The sequence below is a fragment of the Podarcis liolepis genome (assembly GCF_965112155.1).
Source record: "Podarcis liolepis genome assembly, chromosome: 8".
Taxonomy (NCBI): domain Eukaryota; kingdom Metazoa; phylum Chordata; class Lepidosauria; order Squamata; family Lacertidae; genus Podarcis; species Podarcis liolepis.
Genome location: NC_139560.1, coordinates 27,089,175 through 27,109,576, shown reverse-complemented (window position 1 = coordinate 27,109,576; position 20,402 = coordinate 27,089,175). Strand labels below are relative to the sequence as shown.

Here is a 20,402-nt window from a genome sequence, read left to right as displayed (position 1 = left end):
AAACACTGCTCTAGTATAACATCTTCATTGTTTGATTATATAAGGACAGCATGTGGGTCAAGGTTGTGGTTTCATTGCCCATCCTTCCAAATGTCTGACTCATGTACAAAATGTGTGCCCCCCCCCCCCGATCTTAGACCAAGCATGGAAAAGCTGCATCCCTGTTTTGGTGACAAATGTCCACCAGTGAAATAATCTAGACTAGGTCATGATGACCTTAGTTGTGGCATTGTGGCTTTCCAGGACAGTGGGATCATAGCTTGCTCTGTAACTTTTTGCATGTACATAGTCAACATTTTTTGTTACCATTCTGTGTAAGAAAACTGCAGATATAAATGTCCTGATGGTGACTTTTGAGTTCAGAAAAGAACTAGTTTATATTCTCCTGGAATATAAATGAAATATATATAATGGAAGCAGCTCTTGCATTTGCTGAAAGGCATGTCTAGATACAATCCACTGTATTCAGTAATAAGTTCCAAAACTGTAGACCTGCTTCTTTGAGCACTTACACCCTTATATTCAACTGACCTTCTGATTTTCTTTCCACTATAGATTTATGCCTACATCTTTGAAAACATCAAGTCCATTCAGTTGGAAGCTTTGCTGCTCTCTGTGCTGAGCATTGCGATTCTCGTTCTTGTTAAAGAACTGAACGAAAAGTTTAAAGGGAAAATCAAGGTGGTTCTTCCTATTGATTTGGTTTTGGTAAGTATAAACACAAGCACTGTTTTGCACTTCTCAATCTGCTGCAGCCGGTGGTGCTCATTGTTAATGCAATGCAGGGAAAATATTTATGGTTTTGCCATTTAGATAATGGTGTGACCAGTTTAGATAAATTCAGGTGTACTGTTTCTCGGAAAAGTTTGATAGAAGTATAATATTAAATAAATACCGCACAAAGGAAAATGGCAACTGACTGGATTCAGTTGTGAGGTTTAAAAACATTGTTTGGGCTCGTTAATTGTAGTCATGCAACCTTCTGGTGTCTCAGCTATGATGTTTAGTTTTTGTAATGCCCAGCTGTTTTTCAAAATAGTGTAGTAATGAGGTATATTGGCCTACTGTCTTTATAGTAAAGAATTCTGGGATTGTGCTTTGTAACTGCATACTGTGGCTCTGATGCAAAGAAGCCTTACAGGTGTGGGAGCTTGATTCAAGATCTCAACCCCCCCCCCAACCCCTCCATTAATCTCAATGGATGAGGCCTCAGTAGCACACCTTAATGTGAGCTGATTGGGTATTTCTGTATTAATAGGGTCTGCTTATAGGTACATAAATGCCTTGTGTGCATAGGAGTACACATTTAGGACTCTGAATCTGGATGTGTACATGTGCCAGATGAAAACATATAGGGCAGGGGTGAGGAACCCCCGGCCTGGGGGCCAAGTTGGGCACTCCAGGCCTCTCTATCTGCCCTTGGAGCTCTCCCCAGGCCACACCTTACTGGCCCTGCTTTGCACCCCAAATGCCGTTGCCCGACTGAAATGTGTCCTTGGATGCTGATAATCTTCTTACTTATCTGGATGGAGGATAGAGAGGTATGTTTGAAGGGTGCTCCTCACCTTCATTTCAATATACCTGAAATGTGTGGGAACACACGCTCTCTTAATGTAGGGAAATTGCATCCCCTTCCTTTTCAATACACTCCATGCTTCTCAACTGTTAATTCAATGTAATAACCGTAGATAAATTGAGGGTGTGTAGAAGAGCCAATATTCACATAGCTTCTGTATAGCTATATGCTATCATGTAAACCCAACTATACGTGAACATAGGCAATCCCCATCTGAGAAGAAGCTGACCCAATGGTCTCATCTCTGTAACTTAACAATATTGCTTCTATTCCATTGGTTCCACTCATATTGTTCTCTGAAGAAGTGAGCCCAGTGCCAAAAGAAACATAAAGATTTCTTTGAAAAGTGTGAAATGTTTATTGCCTTCCTCCTCTAAGTCTTTGTTGTTGCTTGACCAATAGATAGTTGCTACCTCTGCTGCCTGCTACTATGCTGATATGAAGCACAGCTATGGCATGGAAGTTGTGGGACATATTCCAGAAGGGTAACGTGTTCTTTATATGCTTGTATGTATTGATACATAAATATGTATATTCAGTATGTTTTGCATTTTTGCATTTTAAAATCATTATTTGCATACCCTCATCCCGTGCAATAAAATGGTCAGCAGCTGAAAAATGAAAATGAAACCATGAATTCTGCCTTAAGGATGATAAGAACAGAGTTGATTTTCAGAAGGCTGATTTACTGAATAGGGAACCTATATAGAACCAGACATCAGATACTGGGGATCTGTGGGTCGTATCCAACGAAGCACCAAGTTAAAATCGTTTAGCACTATATTCTTGTTCTGCTGGTGAAATGTTTTGCACCAGCGGAATGTAGCTGCATAAGATAACGCACAAGCAGGTTGCTGGTAACTTTTTTGCACAACAGGTTATGGAATCTGTTGCGCAACAAGCTTCTGCTAGCGCAACTGTTATATTGGAGTTCTGTGTTGCAAAACATTAAACTCATCCACTTGCTAGCAGACTGAGAACACTGTGTAGGTAATGTAGGTCCAGTTCTTCTGATGAATATGAATGCTGCTTTATTTTGTAAAATAAGAACCATAAGTCCTTTGTTGTCTGATTTTGTCCCCTATTGCTTTCTAAAGCTGCTACTGAAGACTAAACTGACACATCTATTTTTATGCTGACTAGTTTTTACAAACCGAATGTCCAGCCTCTTTTTATGCCTGGGCTTGTGGAACTACTTGTAGTCATTTTTCAGATGATCGAAATCTGGAAATACTAAACTTGTGGATTTAAAGAGGGGAAGGGTGTCTGTGGTCCTAGCATCAACCTCCGTAAGCAGTCACTCCTTTGAAATCAGAGGGTTAAGTATTCAAGTTGTATGAACTTAAGCTCACACCATGTGATTTGGGAATCCTACCAAGGAGGCAACCTATACACATACAATTTGCATATGCATATCTGTTCACAAACAAATTGGCCATGTGTGGAGATCCAGAATAGTGGCCATGATGCCTCCTCCTGCTCACATGTTTGAGATTTTTGCTAATCCTCTGAATAAGGGCTACAGCTGGTTGGCATCAGTGCTTGTTTTCCAAGGGTACTCAAGGGCACGCAGCACTGGCACCATTTTTTCTAGAATAAAAGCACTGGTTAAAAGTGTGACACTTACTGAAACAACTTCATGGTGAGTACAGGCACCATTTTCCCCCTGGAAGAAATGCACTGGTTGTATTTATGTGAAATGTAGAGATATTGAGAAGAAGCTTTGATAAGCTATCTGAGGCAAAGACCTCCAATATGTATCATTTCAGTATATCAGTGCAGCTTTATTAAATAACAGCAGGCCAGACAGCACATTTTGGTATTTGGTAGGCTTTGTAGCACTGAAGAATGCAAATGCTTCCTAAAAATGACCCTTCTCAAACTAAACTTAAAATTGAAAAGCTGGAATAGACTGTGATTTTGTGGCTATAAAATGAGGAAATTCCATCAGAACTGAGATTTTTGTGCCTACCCTGAATTAATGGGAACTTTTCAGTTCATAGTTTTGATTTGATACTGGCACATTTGCCTTCTAATGCATAACACCCTCCACCACATAGGATTGTCCTTACTTTTACAGCATACCACTGCCAAGGTCTCCACCCATGAATATCCTCCCTGAAGTCATCACAGAGGCATTTGGAGTGGCATTGGTTGGTTATGTAGCTTCACTAGCTCTCGCCCAGGCCTCTGCTAAGAAGTTCAACTACTCTGTGGATGATAACCAGGTAAACGTTCGTACACTGTTTTCGGCTGATGAAACTTTGGTGAACATGCTCCAAGCAGAAACCTACCAGGATCATGACATGCTTACTGTGGTCTTACAATTAGTCTTAAGGGTGCAATTTTACTGCCATGATGCTGCTAGAGTTGGTTGAAATTATCCAAAAGCAAGTGAGAGTCCTTTGATTAATTTGCAAAAAGAATTCGGTATAATTGAGAAATTTGGTTCAAACTATGACATTTTCCCCCCAAACTAGTTTCTTGGGTTATGCTAGGCATGCCAGGAAGCCTATAAACCCTGCTGCAGTGATGGCCTCATTTCCACACAGCTAGTTTCTTTACACCTTACCATGTCCCTTCCATCTCTACCCGCTCTGGATAAATTGTTGTGCTTCCTGTAGGCCATGGAGATAGGCCAATGTCCATTCTCAAGATCTTTAGCTCCAAAGTCATGCAAATTTACAATATTATATTAAAGGGCTGTTGATCACTCTTGCATTTATTTGGTACCCCAAGGTAACCTCTAAACTACCAGCAAAGAAACCATAAGCGTATGCAGGCAATGGGAGGGAGGGGAAGGATTTGTAAAATTATTGCATGGCATTGTTTATTGATTTAGAATGTTTTCCAGCTTTTGGCAAAATGTTCTCAAAGCCATTTGCATAGCGAAAAGTAGCTTGCAAACAGGTTTAAGCAAATTCGCTTACAATCTGAGCACGTGTGGGCTTTTCCATGTAGATCTTCCACCGCTGAACAAGAGAACAGACTTCCTCACTTTACACTGGATAGTTACACAGGTTCTGGTTTTGGAAAGCAACCCCCACCTTCGAATCTGTCAGATGCTCCTATGACCCTAAGATTAAGAGTCTCATGCTCTACCCACTGAGCCCACAAGACCAAATTCAGATGTGGGTCAGATAATATCCAGGCCCGGGGGATAGGGCTGCTTCTGCAGTTCTTTTGTCTTAGTAGTAGTGGATAGAAGACAGTGGATAGAGAGCATTTCTTTTTTCTCCTTCTTCTTCAACGCTTGAGCTTGGGTAGGTCACCCAGTGAGACTGATGGGCAGTGAGCTTAGAACAGGCAAAACAACTTATTCACACAATGCATGATTAACTTGCATAAATCACAGTAGCAGCAGGCAGGGTGTCAGGGCTCATCTGACCTCCCATCACCACTGTTGCTGTGGCTTGCCAGGAGAGAGACAGAGGCTGTGAGGCTGGTGCAGTGCAAGTCAACCGGTGAGGCCAATCTGGCTTTCCCACAGCTATGTTTGCACTACACCAACCTAGCAGCTGCTGTCCCTTCCTGGTAGCCCACAGTAATTGTAGGAATGAGATGCCAGTTAAGCATGGCCCCAGTGAAGGCCACTGGTTTACACAGCTTTAAAAGGGGATTATACAAAGAAATTCATGAAGGGCAGGCCTGTCATTGGCTATTAGCCAACACAGCTATATGGAACCTCCAATATAGCTGGTGGAATACCACTTGCCAAGGGCTGTTGCCTTTAATCCCTGCTGGTGGGCTTCACAGAAGCATATGGTGGGCCACTGTTGGGATACAGGATGCTTGTTGAGATTATCCAATCTAGCAGGACTCTACTTTGGTTCTTATGCTCTTTCCCCCCACAACTTTCCAGGAGCTCTTGGCTCACGGCCTCAGCAACGTGATCCCATCCTTTTTCTTCTGCATACCCAGCGCAGCAGCCATGGGCCGTACTGCTCTCCTATTCAGCACTGGAGCAAAAACACAGGTAACTATTTGGCAGAATTGAAATATTGGCCGTTGTACTTGCATCTCCTGCACTGCAGTGTAATTCATGCTGAAAATGAGGTGTGAGATCGTTCGTAACCATTCAAGGCAATGTTGTAGGCACAGGTGCCTCCTACATTAGAAGAAAAAAAGGGAAAGGAAGCGAGCTTAACTCTCCTAAGATGCTTTAGAAAAGTAATACCGACCAATCAAATTCAGGGGCAATGATCCCGGAATGAAAATATATTAAGAGCTTCCTACACTGAACTGATGCAATGGACTGTCTAGGTCAATAGGGCTATCTAGCCTTCCTTTACCTGATGGCCTCCAGATATATTGTACTGCAACTCCTATCTCTTATCATTGGCTGTGCTGGTGTGGGCTGATGGGAGTTTATGGGATACCAAGCTGGGGAAGGCTGCCCTATCCTAACCAGCAGCAGGTCTCCTGGCAAAAAGCCTCTCCCAGCTCTTCTGCCTTTGACCCTCTTAGTGAAGATGCCAGCAGATGAATCTGGGATCTTCACCTTACCTTTGGCACATGTTCTTTTCTATAGGTCTACATTTCCCAATGAAAAAAAGAGTAATGTTTAAACTATCTTACAATACCTAAATATAACCTTAAGGTTAACAGTCAGAGTGTTGGTTTCACCTTAAGAAAATCAGACTAATAACTGCTGGGCAGTAAGAGCCTGCCTCCAATTGTATTGATTGTCTCTGCCTACAGTCCACAAGAAGTCTTGTGGTGCTTTGAAACCCTAACCATTTTTATTATGGAATAAGCTTTTGTGGACTTGAGTCCGTTTCATCAGATGCATGGTGTAATCTTCAGTTGCAGGTGTGTGATACATAGGGGATAATGGGATTTGTAAGGAGTGACATCAGACGAAAATGAAATGCAAAAAGCAGCCATTCAGTTAGAACATGTGTGGAATAAGTGCTGTGATCCCTTCAAACACCAGTAAAAGGTGATAAAGCAGCCTGCCCACACTACCAAACTGGAAGTTTCTGAAATGAGGTTGTCATGTTTTGTGGGGGAAGGGAAATAGTACTTGCCCTTTCCTGAGATACTGTCTGTGCTCATTTGGAAAATATCTCTAGACCCAAGCAGCTGATGTCTTCCTTCTCTTGATGAAGGCCAAAGAAAACCAAACCAAAACTCTTACCCATTTGTACCAACCAGCGAATGCTTTGATATGTAAGGGCGTATGATCAACCGCTGGAGCTACCCATAGAAAATATCAGCGGAGACAAAAGCAAATGACAATAGTGATTTTAGAGGCTAGACACAGACACTAAACACACACACAAAAGTCCCTGACAAACCAAACAGTCCTTTGTTTTGGGAAACAAAACTGATCTATTACATGCCTATCTCAAGCCAAGTCTAGTCATCAGACTGACATAAAATAAGCAAAGCAAAGCAACAAATACAGGCAAAAAAAGTTCCCACCCAATAAGAATCACAGGTCCAATCAGGAGAGTAATACGTACAAAATAGAGAATATTTAAAAATCATGCAGGTCGTGGTATGGCTAAGAAACAGATCCAATCACTCCCTACAAATTGGTCTCCACTCAAACAAATCCTCCAGCAATTCACCATTAGACTGGAACAACGTCTTATGAGAGATGTGTGGCTATTGCTGAAAGTAGCTTCTCTGCACCTCTTCTCCTTCTCTTCCTCCCGTTGTGCAGTAAAACAGAATGAATGACACAGTGGTACCGTGTTTCAAGTTTTTCTGCACTTGTGCTGCTTTATTAGTGCAGAAACTAGAGGTGTGGTGTCACACATTCCCATTTATATGCAAGAAAAGGAAGAGATTGAGGTGGAGAGCTGGGAGCACTGCTATTTTTAGTGTCAGTCCTGCATCTTTCGTAATGTGTAATTGCAGTATTAGATCCTTGAGGACAAAATAAAGGCTTCTTAGAGATCCCTCCATGTAGAATGGGGGGAAAAACTGCACGGGCAACTTTCTTAATGAAATGCAAAAGATTCAGAAAGAGACAGCAATCCATTCTTACTTGCTTATTCTCCATTGCTGGATGCAGGAGCCTTGTGTTCAAATTCCCAGTGACTGGGTGACCTTCTGCCAGTTGCTCTCAGCCAAACTGGTTTCATAGGATTGTTGTGAAGAGAAGCCAGCCATGTATGCCACTCTGAGATCCTTAAAGGAAAGTTAATAATAATAATAAAAAAAATTATTTATATCCCGCCCTCCCCAGCCAAAGCCGGGCTCAGGGCAGCTAACAACAATAAAAGTACAACAGTGCAACACAACACAATACTCTAAAATCATTCCTTATAAAATTAATTCAAATTAATAAATCCCCAAGTTGGGATAAATAAAGCAATCAGGTTTGAGAAGAACTTGGGAGGAGACAAGTGATGGAACAGAGTGCCTCAACATTTCCCCAGCTACCAATTCCTTGCCACAATTCCCCCCTAGGAGAAGCTGCCAACCAACAGTTATGCGGATGACACGTAGTCCCATCCTAAATCTCATTGAAATCAGTGTGACTTGGGTGTGGATGAACTTCTTCGGATTGCAACCATTGTGTAATGAAAACAGGCACAAAAGTATATTTTCCAGAAGCTCAGTGGTTTCTGCCTGCATATTTGAGATCAAACAGTAACCTCCCCCCCCTTTTGTATATTGTGTATATTGGTATTTGATACATGTATTTGTTCTTTAGGTGGGCTAAGGGTAACCACAACAGGTCAAATCTTAAATTATACTCAGATGCTTCCAATCTGCAGACCATGTGAGAGCCAAAATCCCCTTTCCTGGCTCCTAGAATTTTTATGTGTCTGCAGTGTTTTGTTATGCTCAGCAACTTCGGCAAACCAAGCACTTTCATTTCATTTTAGACATGCTTTAGAATTTGAATAATGTGATTATTTATGCTTCTCCTTTCCAATTGTTTTTAGGTGGCTTGCCTAATATCTTGCATATTGGTGCTTGTGGTCATCTATGCAGTAGGACCAATGCTATACTGGCTGCCCATGGTACAGTTCTTTTTTTAATTACTATTATTTGCGATCATATGATTTTCATAGACTAAACTATTCTTTCTGAAAATGACTGCACCGCCTTTCATTATGATTCCATGATTATTAATGCTCTCATAGAAGGGAGAGAACACACCAGTTTCATGTGCCAAGAACAAATAGGGAGTGGGGAGTCTTTCTTTCTGTTTTGCTTGGATATGAACTGGGTTGCCTGTTTTCGATGGAACTTATTGCAGAAGTTTTGAATCTTTGCACCTAGTGTATAATTTTGCACTAGGTCATAGGACTGGAGCCAGGGCTTCTAGCACCAGCGCTAGGGGATAATTTACCCTCTTCTTCCCATGAGTAAGGGGGAAAACCCTTATTCTCCATGCAAGGAAAGAGGCCTTTCTACTGTCTGAAGAAATGAAAGTGTCATATTCACTCACAGCCTGTTCTTGTCCCTGGTTATTATTTTTTGGATTTTAAAAATGCCTGGTATTTCAAAGGCTCTTTGAATTTATCCTTCTAGTTGTCATCCAAATGTATTGTGCATTGCAATTTCAGAATCTGCAAAAGGCACGTGTAAGATATTTTGTCTTTGGCATTATTTATATTTGGAGGTGTTGATAACTGTAGTGAAGAGGTGTCTCCGCAGGCAGCTGGATCGAGGCGGGTTGGGGCTGCTGATTCTTCTAGACCTGTCAGCAGCCTTTGACATGGTCGATCACGAACTCCTGGACCACCGCCTTGCCGACGTGGGGATCCAGGGCACAGTCCTTCAATGGCTGCGCTCGTTTCTCTCTGGTCGGGGACAGAGGGTGGTGCTTGGGGGGGAATTGTCATCGCGCCACTCCCTGGTGTGTGGAGTGCCCCAGGGTGCTATACTCTCCCCGATGCTTTTTAACATCTTTATGCGCCCCCTCGCCCAGCTTGTCCAGAGTTTTGGTATGCTGATGACACCCAACTCTATCTGTTGATGGATGGCCATCCTGACTCGGCCCCAGGCACACTGATCAGATGCTTGGAAGCTGTGGCTGGATGGTTACATGGGAGCCGGTTGAAGTTAAATCCTTCAAAGACAGAGGTCCTCTGGCTGGGACGGGACGATATGGGATTGAGGGGGCAACTCCCATCTCTTGCGGGGGTGCAATTAGTGCCAGCACCATCCGTTAAGAGTTTGGGTGTAATCTTCTATACCTCCCTCTCCATGGAGGCACAGATTGCAGCTATAACAAAGGCGGCATTTTTTCATCTCCGCCAAGCTAAGCAGTTAGCTCCTTACCTCTCTCGCCCTGACGTAGCCACTGTGATCCACATGACGGTCACCTCCAGACTGGATTATTGCAACTCGCTCTACGTGGGGCTGCCCTTGAGACTGACCCAGAAACTCCAGCGGGTGCAGAATGCCGCGGCGAGACTCCTTACGGGGTCTTCGCTGCGAGATCACATTCATCTGGTGTTATACCAGCTGCACTGGCTCCCGGTGGAGTACAGGATCAGGTTTAAGGTGCTGATTTTAACCTTCAAAGCCCTATACGGCCTAGGACCCTTGTACCTACGGGACCGCCTCTCCTGGTATGCCCCACAGAAGAACTTACGGTCTTCAAATAAAAACATCTTGAAGGTCCCAGGCCACAGAGGTTAGGCTGGCCTCAACTCGAGCCAGGGCTTTTTCGGCTGCGGCTCCAACCTGGTGGAATGCTCTGTCACAAGAGACAAGGGCCCTGCAGGACTTGACATCTTTCCGCAGGGCCTGCAAGACAGAGCTGTCCACCAGGCCTTTGGTCAGGGCGCAGCCTGACTCCCTCCTTTGGCAATCTTTACAGAACTTTAGTTTATGGTTGCCATCAATTTTGATTTTAATTAATTTTATAATGTTTTTATAATGTTGCACAATTTTAGTGTTGTTAGCCGCCCTGAGCCTGGCTTCGGCTGGGGAGGGCGGGATATAAATAAAATTTATTATTATTATTATTATCATTATTATTATTATTATTATTCAGGCTTCCTGGGAATTTGCCAATTAACTTGCCAAAATCTATTTCCCTGCATGCTGAATTCACTTTCTGACAAAGGATTCTTTCATTGCAGTGCGTTCTAGCAAGTATCATTGTGGTGGGGCTGAAGGGGATGCTGGTGCAGTTCCGTGACTTAAAAAAGTATTGGAATGTGGATAAAATAGACTGGGTAAGTGAAATTGAATCTAAGGATTCCCCTCCTCCAGGCCTTTCAATGCATGGGATAATGTCCTAAATGCCCCCACTACCAAGTCTTCCCTTTTGTTGCTGTCCGTCAGCCAACTGTGTAGGAATTTACTGAGAGGAAGGTCCATTCTCTTATATATGAATTAAAGTTTTGCCACCGTTTCTTTCCCTTACCCTTTCCCCCCTGCTAACAAAGCACCTTTCTCCCCTGTCATGTGCTCTCAGGAATCCACCTTCTCATTTGATGTTCTAGCACCAGAAAAGGTCCTAGAACAAATAATTAAGTGGGGTGATGGTTTAACGTGTTATTTGACAAGCTGATGATGTGTTGATTTCTATTAGTTGCCTTACTTGTCTTTATAAAAATACTTTGCCAAAGTACTCTTTGTATATTCTGTAATGTTTTTACTGAACTTTGTTCCTGTCTATGATTTTCCTTTAAAAGCTGGAAGATAAAAAGAAAACCTGCGTCACTCTGTGTCAGGGTGGCATATTGACGTCCTTATTAACAAGAGTTCTGACAGAGAGCCATAACAAACCTCTGAAAGGGTAACTGACAGGTGGGGATGTGGTTGTCTTGGCCAGCCTTTCCCAGGCATTTGTGCCTTGTATTATGATTGAAGTGAAGATGTCCCATTGCCAAAGGAGGAGGCTTCTTGAAATAAATATTGGTTTTATACTTACATTTGCATTCTAGGTTGGATGTTTAAAACTCCATAGGACTCTCAGTGGAACATCAATAGAACAAGAATGAATTCAGGAAATAGAAACAGTTACATATGATTCTTTGTGACATGCCAAATCTTATTATGTAGAAGCAAATACGTCAGTTCTAAGGAGCTTGCGGTTTAGCCCTTGTGTGTTGAGAAACCTCTACTTGCCTGTAATAGTTGCTATGGTGTCTGGAGAGCATTACAACCACTGCTATTGCCACCTCTACTTGCTTGCTTTTCTTCTACAGCAACAGAGAGACACTGCTTTGAGGGATAGCAGGTCTTGTTTTGCCCATTGGGACTGCCTCCCCCTGGGAAAACCCATTCTTTACTGCTGAATCGGAGCAAACCTCAGTTGGGTTTCCCATGGATTGACGTTCGCTCCGATTCTGGGGTAAAGAGTGGGTTTTCCGAGGGAAAGTGGCAGGGCAAATGGAAAACCACTCAGACCCATGCCTAGAGAGCACGGGACAAGCAGAAAACTGCTCAGATCCTTGCTTTCTCAGCATGGGATAAGAGGAAGTGTGGACCCTAAGAAGGCAGGCAGGTGGGAAGCTCTTTGGCTGGCTGTAGCAGCTATCAAGCCCGTAGTTGCTGCATCCAGATGGGCACTTCGACGCAAGTGAGATCATTGGCCTCTTAGGATTAGGGGTTTAGTTTGAGAACAGTGCTCTCCCAGAAATGTTTTGGAATTCAACACTCATTGTTGAGAGAAGATCTTCTTTGTCTGGGTGGTAAAATTCTCCTTGGATCCAAAGTATTCCTCTCACCTCCTACCTTTGTTTCCTGCTCTTCAAGATTTGTATAAAGCATTATCCTGCCCTTTTCTTTCTTTCCCCCTTGCCTTCTCCTTGGAATTCAGAGTCATCGTTTTCAAAAGCAAGTGCTGAGCTAGCAGTTTTCCCAGGCTGTGTGCTTCAATGCTATTACAAAGAAACCATTTCATTCCAGACGAGATTGTAATTTCAGTTTGGCTAATTTGTTCTAAGGGATGTGAATTGTGGTATGATTTATGTAGCAACACAACCACTATGGAAGGAACTTGAAATAATCAAATTGCTTCAGCCAGGTACCAATTAGTCATCAGGGGATAATTTTCCATCATTTTGGCTTTCTTTACAACCAACATGACAGAGATGAAAAAGACCTTTTCATCAGTCTTCTTACAAAGCAACTCCCCAGTCCTGAATCCCCCCCTTCTGTTTTCTTCCCTGTACATACATATGCATTTTGCTGGTTTGGGTTTAATGTTTTACTCGTTGTTCTCTTCTCAATTTGCACTATAAATCTTACTTTTTTGGAGGAGCAAAACTTCAGCATTGGACCATGCTTAGAAATAATAAGCAAGAGAACGACATTCAGTAAAATTAAGTTGGGGAGTAATTCAGTAAAATTTTGATTAGGTTTTTAAGTTTGTATATGTGTATAGACTTGAGCGTGATTGCTCTGCTACCGATTGTAGATATTTGCAGAAATCCTTTGTGATGTGGTAGTTACAGCATGGGATAGAGTTTCAACCATGAAACTTTCTGGGTGATCTCAGATCAGTCACTATCTCTTAGCATAACCTACATCAAAGGCTTTTTTTGTAAGAATAAAATGGGGAACCTCTGTGATCCTTGTAGGCATGTTAAGAAAGAAACGTGATCAATAAAATATAACACTTCTCTTTAAAAGTGTGTGTGATGCAGATGTCCAAGCTTGGAGTCTTACCGTCTAGTGTCACCATCTTGATAAGTGTTTTATATCTTTTAAAAGTCACTCCCACTGATGATGATCTTCATACACTGCACCAGTGCACTTAAATACACAGATCTCTCACAATGCTATAACAGCCTCTGTAAACAGCAACATGTAAAATAGCTCACTAGGCTCGTTGTCAGGGCTTGAGATCTTTTAGGCTATATTGCTTATCAAATCCAACCCAACCATTTATTAGTCATGGCTTCTTGGGCTATCAAAGTGTACTCACAGGTGTGCATTGCTTGACTTATGTTGTATCATACAAGAAGCATGACTTTTGTTATACAGGAAGCACAATACCACAGCATGTGGTAGGATAAATCTGTAACTGTCCATGGTACTGATTTTATTTCTTTTTCTCTTTCCCCCCTTGTCCTGCCACTGCTGTGGTCATATTGGTTCTGAATGTTTCTCTAGCCCTTTGACCAGGGCCTAGGAAAAGCCTATGCTGGCTCCCAGTAGTGTGGCCTGTGCTGCTACAATAAATGTGTACTTATTTATCCCAAAGAAGAAAAATATTATAGGGTGATCCCTATGGAGAAGGGATGTTTTGGACAAAAATCAGCTTACATGGAAAGGGTTAATAACCTTTCTTCCAACACACATTTTGCTAAGTTTGTATAACTAATTCCTTTTTGTCTTCTTTTCCTTACAGAGTATATGGGTTAGCACTTACATATTTACAATTTGTTTTGCTGCTAATGTGGGATTGCTGTACGGCGTAGTCTGCACAATACTTATAGTGGTTTTCCGTTTCCCAAGGTGAGACATTCCTACAGTGTTCTCAGAGGCAAACAATTTTGTATCCACAACAGTGAAATATATCATTCTATTGCATTTAGGGTGAAAATACATTACAAACTTACATAGGTTATATGCCAGTTCAGCTGTCATTCCTACCTCCAAGGAATCATGGGAATTGTAGTTTGTTGAAGGTTCAAATTCCTAGCCCATGTCACAGAATGCTCAGAGTATAGGCTATGACTGTGCAACCAATTTCAGGATTAAAATAAGCATGATGTAGGGGGGAAAGGGGATTCACAGCCCTATGCTTCCATTGTAAAATGAATATGGGATCTGAGGCTGTTGTTAGCAGGAGCCAGTTGGTAGTTGGGGATGGGATAATTCCTGTCTTCTGCTCATTTTTGCTGCCTTGCAAATGCATCTGGAAAAACTGTCCAATGTCTTTTTTGTTTGTGTACATATAGGTGAACGAATCCTGTTAATTTAACTATTGAGCCCAGTGGCATAGCGAGGGTTGCCAGCACTCGGGGCGTGACAAGTGTTGCACCCCCCACCCCCAGTGAACTGGGCAGCTGGGGTGGGGGCTCACACTGGGGGAAGGGCGTGTGTGGAGTCCATGTGGAGGGTGAATGGAACCTGCCTCCAACAGGCTGCTCGCCTGCTGCCTCCATCCACCTGACCACTAGACCAACCTCCTTGCTGCCGCGCCTCAGCTGCCAGGGCTCAAAAATGTGCACCTGGGGCCATGCCCCACCCCCGGACCCCCTCACACTATGCCTCTGATTGAGCCTGACTTTTTTGAAAAGTAGGAGAGCAAGTAGCTATAGAACCCTTTTTATTTTAGCACCCATCAACAAATATAGGTTGTCCAATGTATGAAGTAAGTAATTTGCAGAATCTGGAACATGTGAATAGCCAGATACCACCTGGAAAATGTTCACTTTTCAAAAGCTTGTTTTGGCATCTACAGTCACAGTGTGCAGTCTTATATATGCTGCTTTCACATATCTGTTATAGAGCAACGACTCTGAGCCTGAAACATATGAAAGAAGTGGAATGCAGATTCAAAACAGGAGCAGATTCTGTAAGCCTAGTCTTCTTATTCTCTCTTTATTCAAAGGGAGTTATATTTCAGCATGGGGGAATCCCTGTCCTCTTCCTCCTCCTCTGTGCTTTGTCCTTGCTGGACATGTGTCCATTTCAACTTCCTTCCTCAGAGTGTATGTGGAGACTGCTTGTACCTATAGCAGCAGAGGAGGGGTGTAGCACGAGAGACCTGATCTTATTCCTATTGCACACAACCTAACGAGAACCTGGCATCATCTTGGCATTCAGGAGTCTAGGGTGCAGAATGCTTTAAGCGGCATTAAAAAAATGTTGGGAGACATTTCAGACTTCTCAGTTTCCATACATTTATTTCCTGTCCGCTGTGGGGCCTACTAGAAGGCTCAGCCTGAGGGATGACAGCTGGTGCCACCAGATTTTGCAGAGGAGCCTGGAAACCAAGTCTTTTGAGGAGTGGTTGAAAGAGCTGAGTATGTTTCACCTGAAGGAAAGGTTAAGGGGAGGCATGGCTGTCTTCAGATATCTGAAGGACTGCCATGAAGAAGATATTGCTCCAGTGGGCAGAACGAGAACCAAAAGGCAGAAAATTGCAGGAAAGCAGAGTTCACTTAAACCTGAGGAGAAACTTCTGCACACTGCTTGTGGGGCGGTATGTGGTAGGCTTTCTCTTGGTCGGGGTATTTTACTAGAGGCTGTGTGGCTGCATTGTAGATCTTGCCTTGCATTGAGCAGGAAGTTCTTAGAGCTCAAATGGCATTTGCAACTCTCAAGTCCAGTAGTCTATTGTAAAGAATGCTATGTCTGCTGGTTAACAAGCATTACTATATTTGCTAAACTGTTTTTAATTTTAATTCAAAGGAGTCCTTACAACCAGTAAAAATTGTCTCGGTGAATAACCCACTCGTCTTTCTGAATGCTAAGAAGTTTCACATGGACATAATAAAAATAATCCAGAAGGAAAGCACATGTGCACAGCAGCTACCTGAAGATATGAACAAGGTAAGGCATGCTTCATCATGGAGAGAGGGTTGCTTGTGTTTCTTTCGGTACTTTCGGTTCACGTTTTCATTCCACCCGCTCGCATTACAGAGAGGAAATTCAAACTGTACTGCAGATTCAAAGCATGGTGATTGCACTTTGTGTTTTTTCCAAGAGGAAATGATTCGGGGGTAGAGAACACACTTTAGAACAGAGATAGCTGCTTTATCCCCAGTAAGACTGTTGGCACATCTAACTCAGCAGTCTACACTGACTGTCAGTGGCTCTTCATAGGCTTTATACAAGGATTGGGTCCTGGGTCATTCTCCAGGCATTCTCTATTGCTGAGCTGTCAGGTTTGGTCTCTGGCAAATCTAGTCAAAAGAATTAAAATAAGCAGAATAAAACCTTTTGTTGCTTGAGACATAAATTTCTTAACTGGAAAACAGGATCTGGATCTTGCTTGGTGCTTTTTTTCTTTAAAAAATGGTTCCAGAACTCACCACAAAGTTGTTACAGTAAGTCACTGGGCAACTAAGGGCAACCCTGAACAGATGCCACTTTTGACAACAGCTGCATTCACCACCCACGGAGGTCTAAAAACTATGGCAAGCTGTCTCCCTAACTGGTGTGGTAGTCTCCCCTGTTTATGGTACAGGTCAAATAAATGTGCCCCCGCCTCCCTAGTTCTCTTAGTTTCAGGTAGATGGCTAGGGCAGGTCAGAAGGGCCCTCACACAAACATGTATGTGTGCAACAGTGAAGGCCTGGCTGGAAAGCTTAAAGCCTGCTGTAGCTACATAGGAGACGGGTTGACGAAAAGGAAGGAGGACTTGGCCCCACCGTGTAGCAGCTAGTAGCCAGGTGGAGTCATAGATCTAAATAAAAGTGTAGGCTTTCACACACTGGCCAGCTTCCGTTTTGACTTGAAATGTTCGTTTTGCGGGGGGAGCACCGTCCCCCAATGACACCCACCTGAGAGGGGCCAGAACTACACTTTGGTGTGCTCTGACTGGGGGAAAAAGCACTTACCTTGCTACTGACCATCAAAGTTGACAATACAGTATTGGCTGGATGGAGGAACCAAATATGCAGCAGCAAATATGCAGCAGCAAATTTCAGGAGTATTAATAGATTATTAATAGCGACTACTTTGACTTGACCTTCAGAGCATCCCTTTAGTGGCATGGCTGCTTACCATGAATGCTGACCGTGCATAGATGATCAAAGCAACAGAACAACAAACAAGCCTGTGGTCATGTAAAGCATACTCAATAAACACATGAGACATAACCGGCAGTGTTTTTAGGGATTAAATTATTTTTTACATATTCAGTTAACGCTGCTGCTTGCATTTCTAAAAGTACTTTTTGTTTTGACAAACTAAGTAATGACATATCTTCCTTAAACAATTGATCATCTTCACTTTGAAAGAAAGTCATTGACATATTCTTAAGGATATCCCTGGGTGTGATAATACGCCCCCCCCCCCCGCTTTTTGCCAAGTCACTAAAAGATATATTGGTGCATATGGATTTAAAATCAACACCCATACAATGTACATTGTCTGGTCCTCCATGTGGTTTCTTTAAATGTGGGCATTGTACCTTCTGCAAATATGCTCTGCAGGTAAAAGAGTTCAACAACAAAGAAGGTTTTAAGTTCGTTTTACAGGCATTTGCCACATGTGCTACTCCACATGTAATTTATGTGTTTATTTATGTGATCAAGGCAGCAGGTCAAATCAGCTATTTTGATAATTAGCTGACACCCACCTGCAGAGTGAGAAGAAGCAGTGAAACTGGCTTAACTTGTCTGAATGTGGGGTCTGGGCAGCGACAGGGGGAGGAAGGCAGTTTTGAATTTGCCAGAGAAATCAGCTATTGATACTAAATTGCAGGGGGTGGGAAGACAATGATAATTTGGATATCTCATTGCCTTTTGTTCTCTTAACTTGCTCAGTCAATATATTTGCTTATAAGAAGATATTGTCTGTATAGGCCAGTGTTGTGGTTCGCTTGCAAGTACCATTGGTGGTGGCTGCAGAAAGGAAAATTATCGCATTACCTGAGACATTTGAGAGGCAGCAATGAAGGCAGGAGGTGTCTCAATCACCTAGATGCAAGTGCATGGTTGCTGGCTGACTGGCAGCCCCCACCAATGTCAGCATTCTGCACCTGGGGTTCCTAGCCAATATGCCACTACGGTGCTGAATGAGACAGCCTCTGCCTCTCTCGCAAGCTCGTGAATGTTTCTGGTAATGACTGATTTTCCTCCTCGGATTGCTCTGGTGAGTCTTGCAAGCCAATACTGGATATTACAGAACCACCAGACATCTCCAGGACTCCCACTTCTCTCAAGCAAACTGGCTGTGCAAAGCTACACTGGGACCTCTCATAGTTGAAGGAATTGAAAGCACAACATTATTTATTCCCCCTTCCCACTTAGTAAGGTTGTGTGATATGGCAACACAGAAGCCAGTTTCCAGCGCTACAGTGGTAGAGTCCATTTTGGTTAGATATGATTGAGAAAGCAAAAGCTTAATTTTTCAGAACGGTGGTCCATCCATCACTCCTAACAAAGACTTTGTTTATATGAATACTCTGTGCCTGGCCACTTCCCCTGCCCCTCCACCAAATCAGCATTCGAAGCTATGGAGTTGATCCAGATTAGAAACCTAGGAGCATGACTCAAAGCACGCCTAAGAAAACAGTGACCTAGTCAGAGCCAGCAATCCAAAAGCCAGTGCTTGGATCCAGGGTAGACCGTGTGCCAACTAGTTAAGCCAGGTAGCTCTGCTGCTCGACACGCACACACAGACACACTGCTTGCTACTGAAGCCAAACACAAACAGAAAATGAGTTTTGCGCAGTAAATGAAGGATTCTACAAGTGTGATGTGGGCTTTTGTGTGTGTGTGTGTGTGTGTGTGTGTGGTGTGTGTCAGTTCAGTGAGCATAGAAGAGGATTAGCCAAATTCATGGAAGAGAGATCTATTGATGGCTATTAGCAATCATGGATAAATAGAGCTTCCATGTTCAGAAGCAGTATTCAGAGAAAAAGATATTGCCTTTATGCCAGGGTTCTGGGCTTTCTGACAGTATCTAACTGGCCATTATGGGAAATAGGATTCTGGACCAGGATCTTAAGTCTATCCCAGCAGCATTCTTAATGTTCTGAAGTTACAGAGGCAAATATATGCATAAATGGAGCTGACCAAAGTTATTTTAACATGACTTTAGTATTTTCCAGTATGCTGCTGCTGCTGCCACCACCGCTTTCCCCCATCTTGCTATTCTGTTGAGTCATTGCTAGCCAAACCATGCTATGGCAGTACAATAAACGTGTCCTCAGCTCAAACACCTTCTGGGCTCATGTACTCTCTTCTCTCCCTATGCCTTCCCCTCGTGTGCCTGAGCCTCTCCCTCTGTAGTTTGAGGCAAATTTAGGTTTATTGTAATACTGTGTATGGTTTTTTTTGTATTAAAAAATATGGTTTAGCTAATTTCTATTGTGGGTGTTACTGTTAGCCACCTTGGGCATTTTTAATGGAGAGTTTGAGTATAAATGTACCGTAATAAACAATATTTATTTATTGTTTAATCTTTACATCACACCCCTTTTAAAGTGAGGATGTTATTGCTACTGAGGCTGGGTTGTAGTTGCCTCACAAAGAAGCACTGAGTCTCCAGGCCCAGTAAAGAAACACAGAGCTTAATACAACATAACTTCAGTTACTTTTGCGTACGGTGGATTTGCAAAACTTTTAAGGCAGCGAAACAAGGGACAGTTCTTTCTCTCATCGCTTCCTTTTTCTGTTTCTTACAGTATGAACAGAACACATTGCTCAGCCCATTATCCAATGGAAATTGCCATGGTGAGTTTATCATGTAAGACATAAACACTTGACGGGCCTTTAAATTACCCCCATCATATTCCAGGACCCATGTCAGTTAAAGTTTGATCAGGAATCAAACTTATCTCACTGCCCCGCATACCTTCCCTTTGACATGGCAGGAGGTGAAGGGTCTGAAGATTGTGAATGTATTGGAATGAGTGTGTTGATTTAACTAGGTGTTCGAAATGTGTTGTAAAATAAACATGTGGGGCAGTTACCAAACATAGGTGATCTAGATTTCCAGGTTTGCACCACTTTGGAGATCAGTGGAATACCATAAAATTATATGATTGGGTCATATTTCTCCCCCCCCCCCTGGTTCTTTATTGCTTTAGAATCTAAAGTTCAAATGAATATACTTGCCTGTCGGCATTGCACCTTTGCACTACAAAAGCTCCAAATTGTGGTCTTGTGCCTTCATTGAGAGCTTTGTTCTCAATCTTCCGCACGCCAGTCGCAGAGAGCTGTTTGTGTGTGCTGTGACTGCAAGACCCAGGACCCAAAACCAAAGCAAG

General features: G+C 42.8%; 1 protein-coding gene across 3 annotated transcripts in view; it reads left to right on the top strand.

The window, feature by feature from the left end:
* SLC26A7 (solute carrier family 26 member 7) overlaps positions 1 to 20,402 on the top strand; it is a 74,175-nt gene that overhangs the window by 39,593 nt on the left and 14,180 nt on the right. For all 3 annotated transcript variants that reach the window (XM_083517291.1, XM_083517292.1, XM_083517293.1), the window contains exons 6-15: positions 556 to 708; positions 1,979 to 2,061; positions 3,657 to 3,804; positions 5,439 to 5,552; positions 8,482 to 8,559; positions 10,636 to 10,731; positions 13,860 to 13,966; positions 14,966 to 15,032; positions 15,872 to 16,012; positions 19,818 to 19,866. In XM_083517291.1, the coding sequence (XP_083373417.1) occupies positions 556 to 708; positions 1,979 to 2,061; positions 3,657 to 3,804; positions 5,439 to 5,552; positions 8,482 to 8,559; positions 10,636 to 10,731; positions 13,860 to 13,966; positions 14,966 to 15,032; positions 15,872 to 16,012; positions 19,818 to 19,866 (1,036 nt within the window). The remainder of the gene's footprint in view (positions 1 to 555; positions 709 to 1,978; positions 2,062 to 3,656; positions 3,805 to 5,438; positions 5,553 to 8,481; positions 8,560 to 10,635; positions 10,732 to 13,859; positions 13,967 to 14,965; positions 15,033 to 15,871; positions 16,013 to 19,817; positions 19,867 to 20,402) is intronic.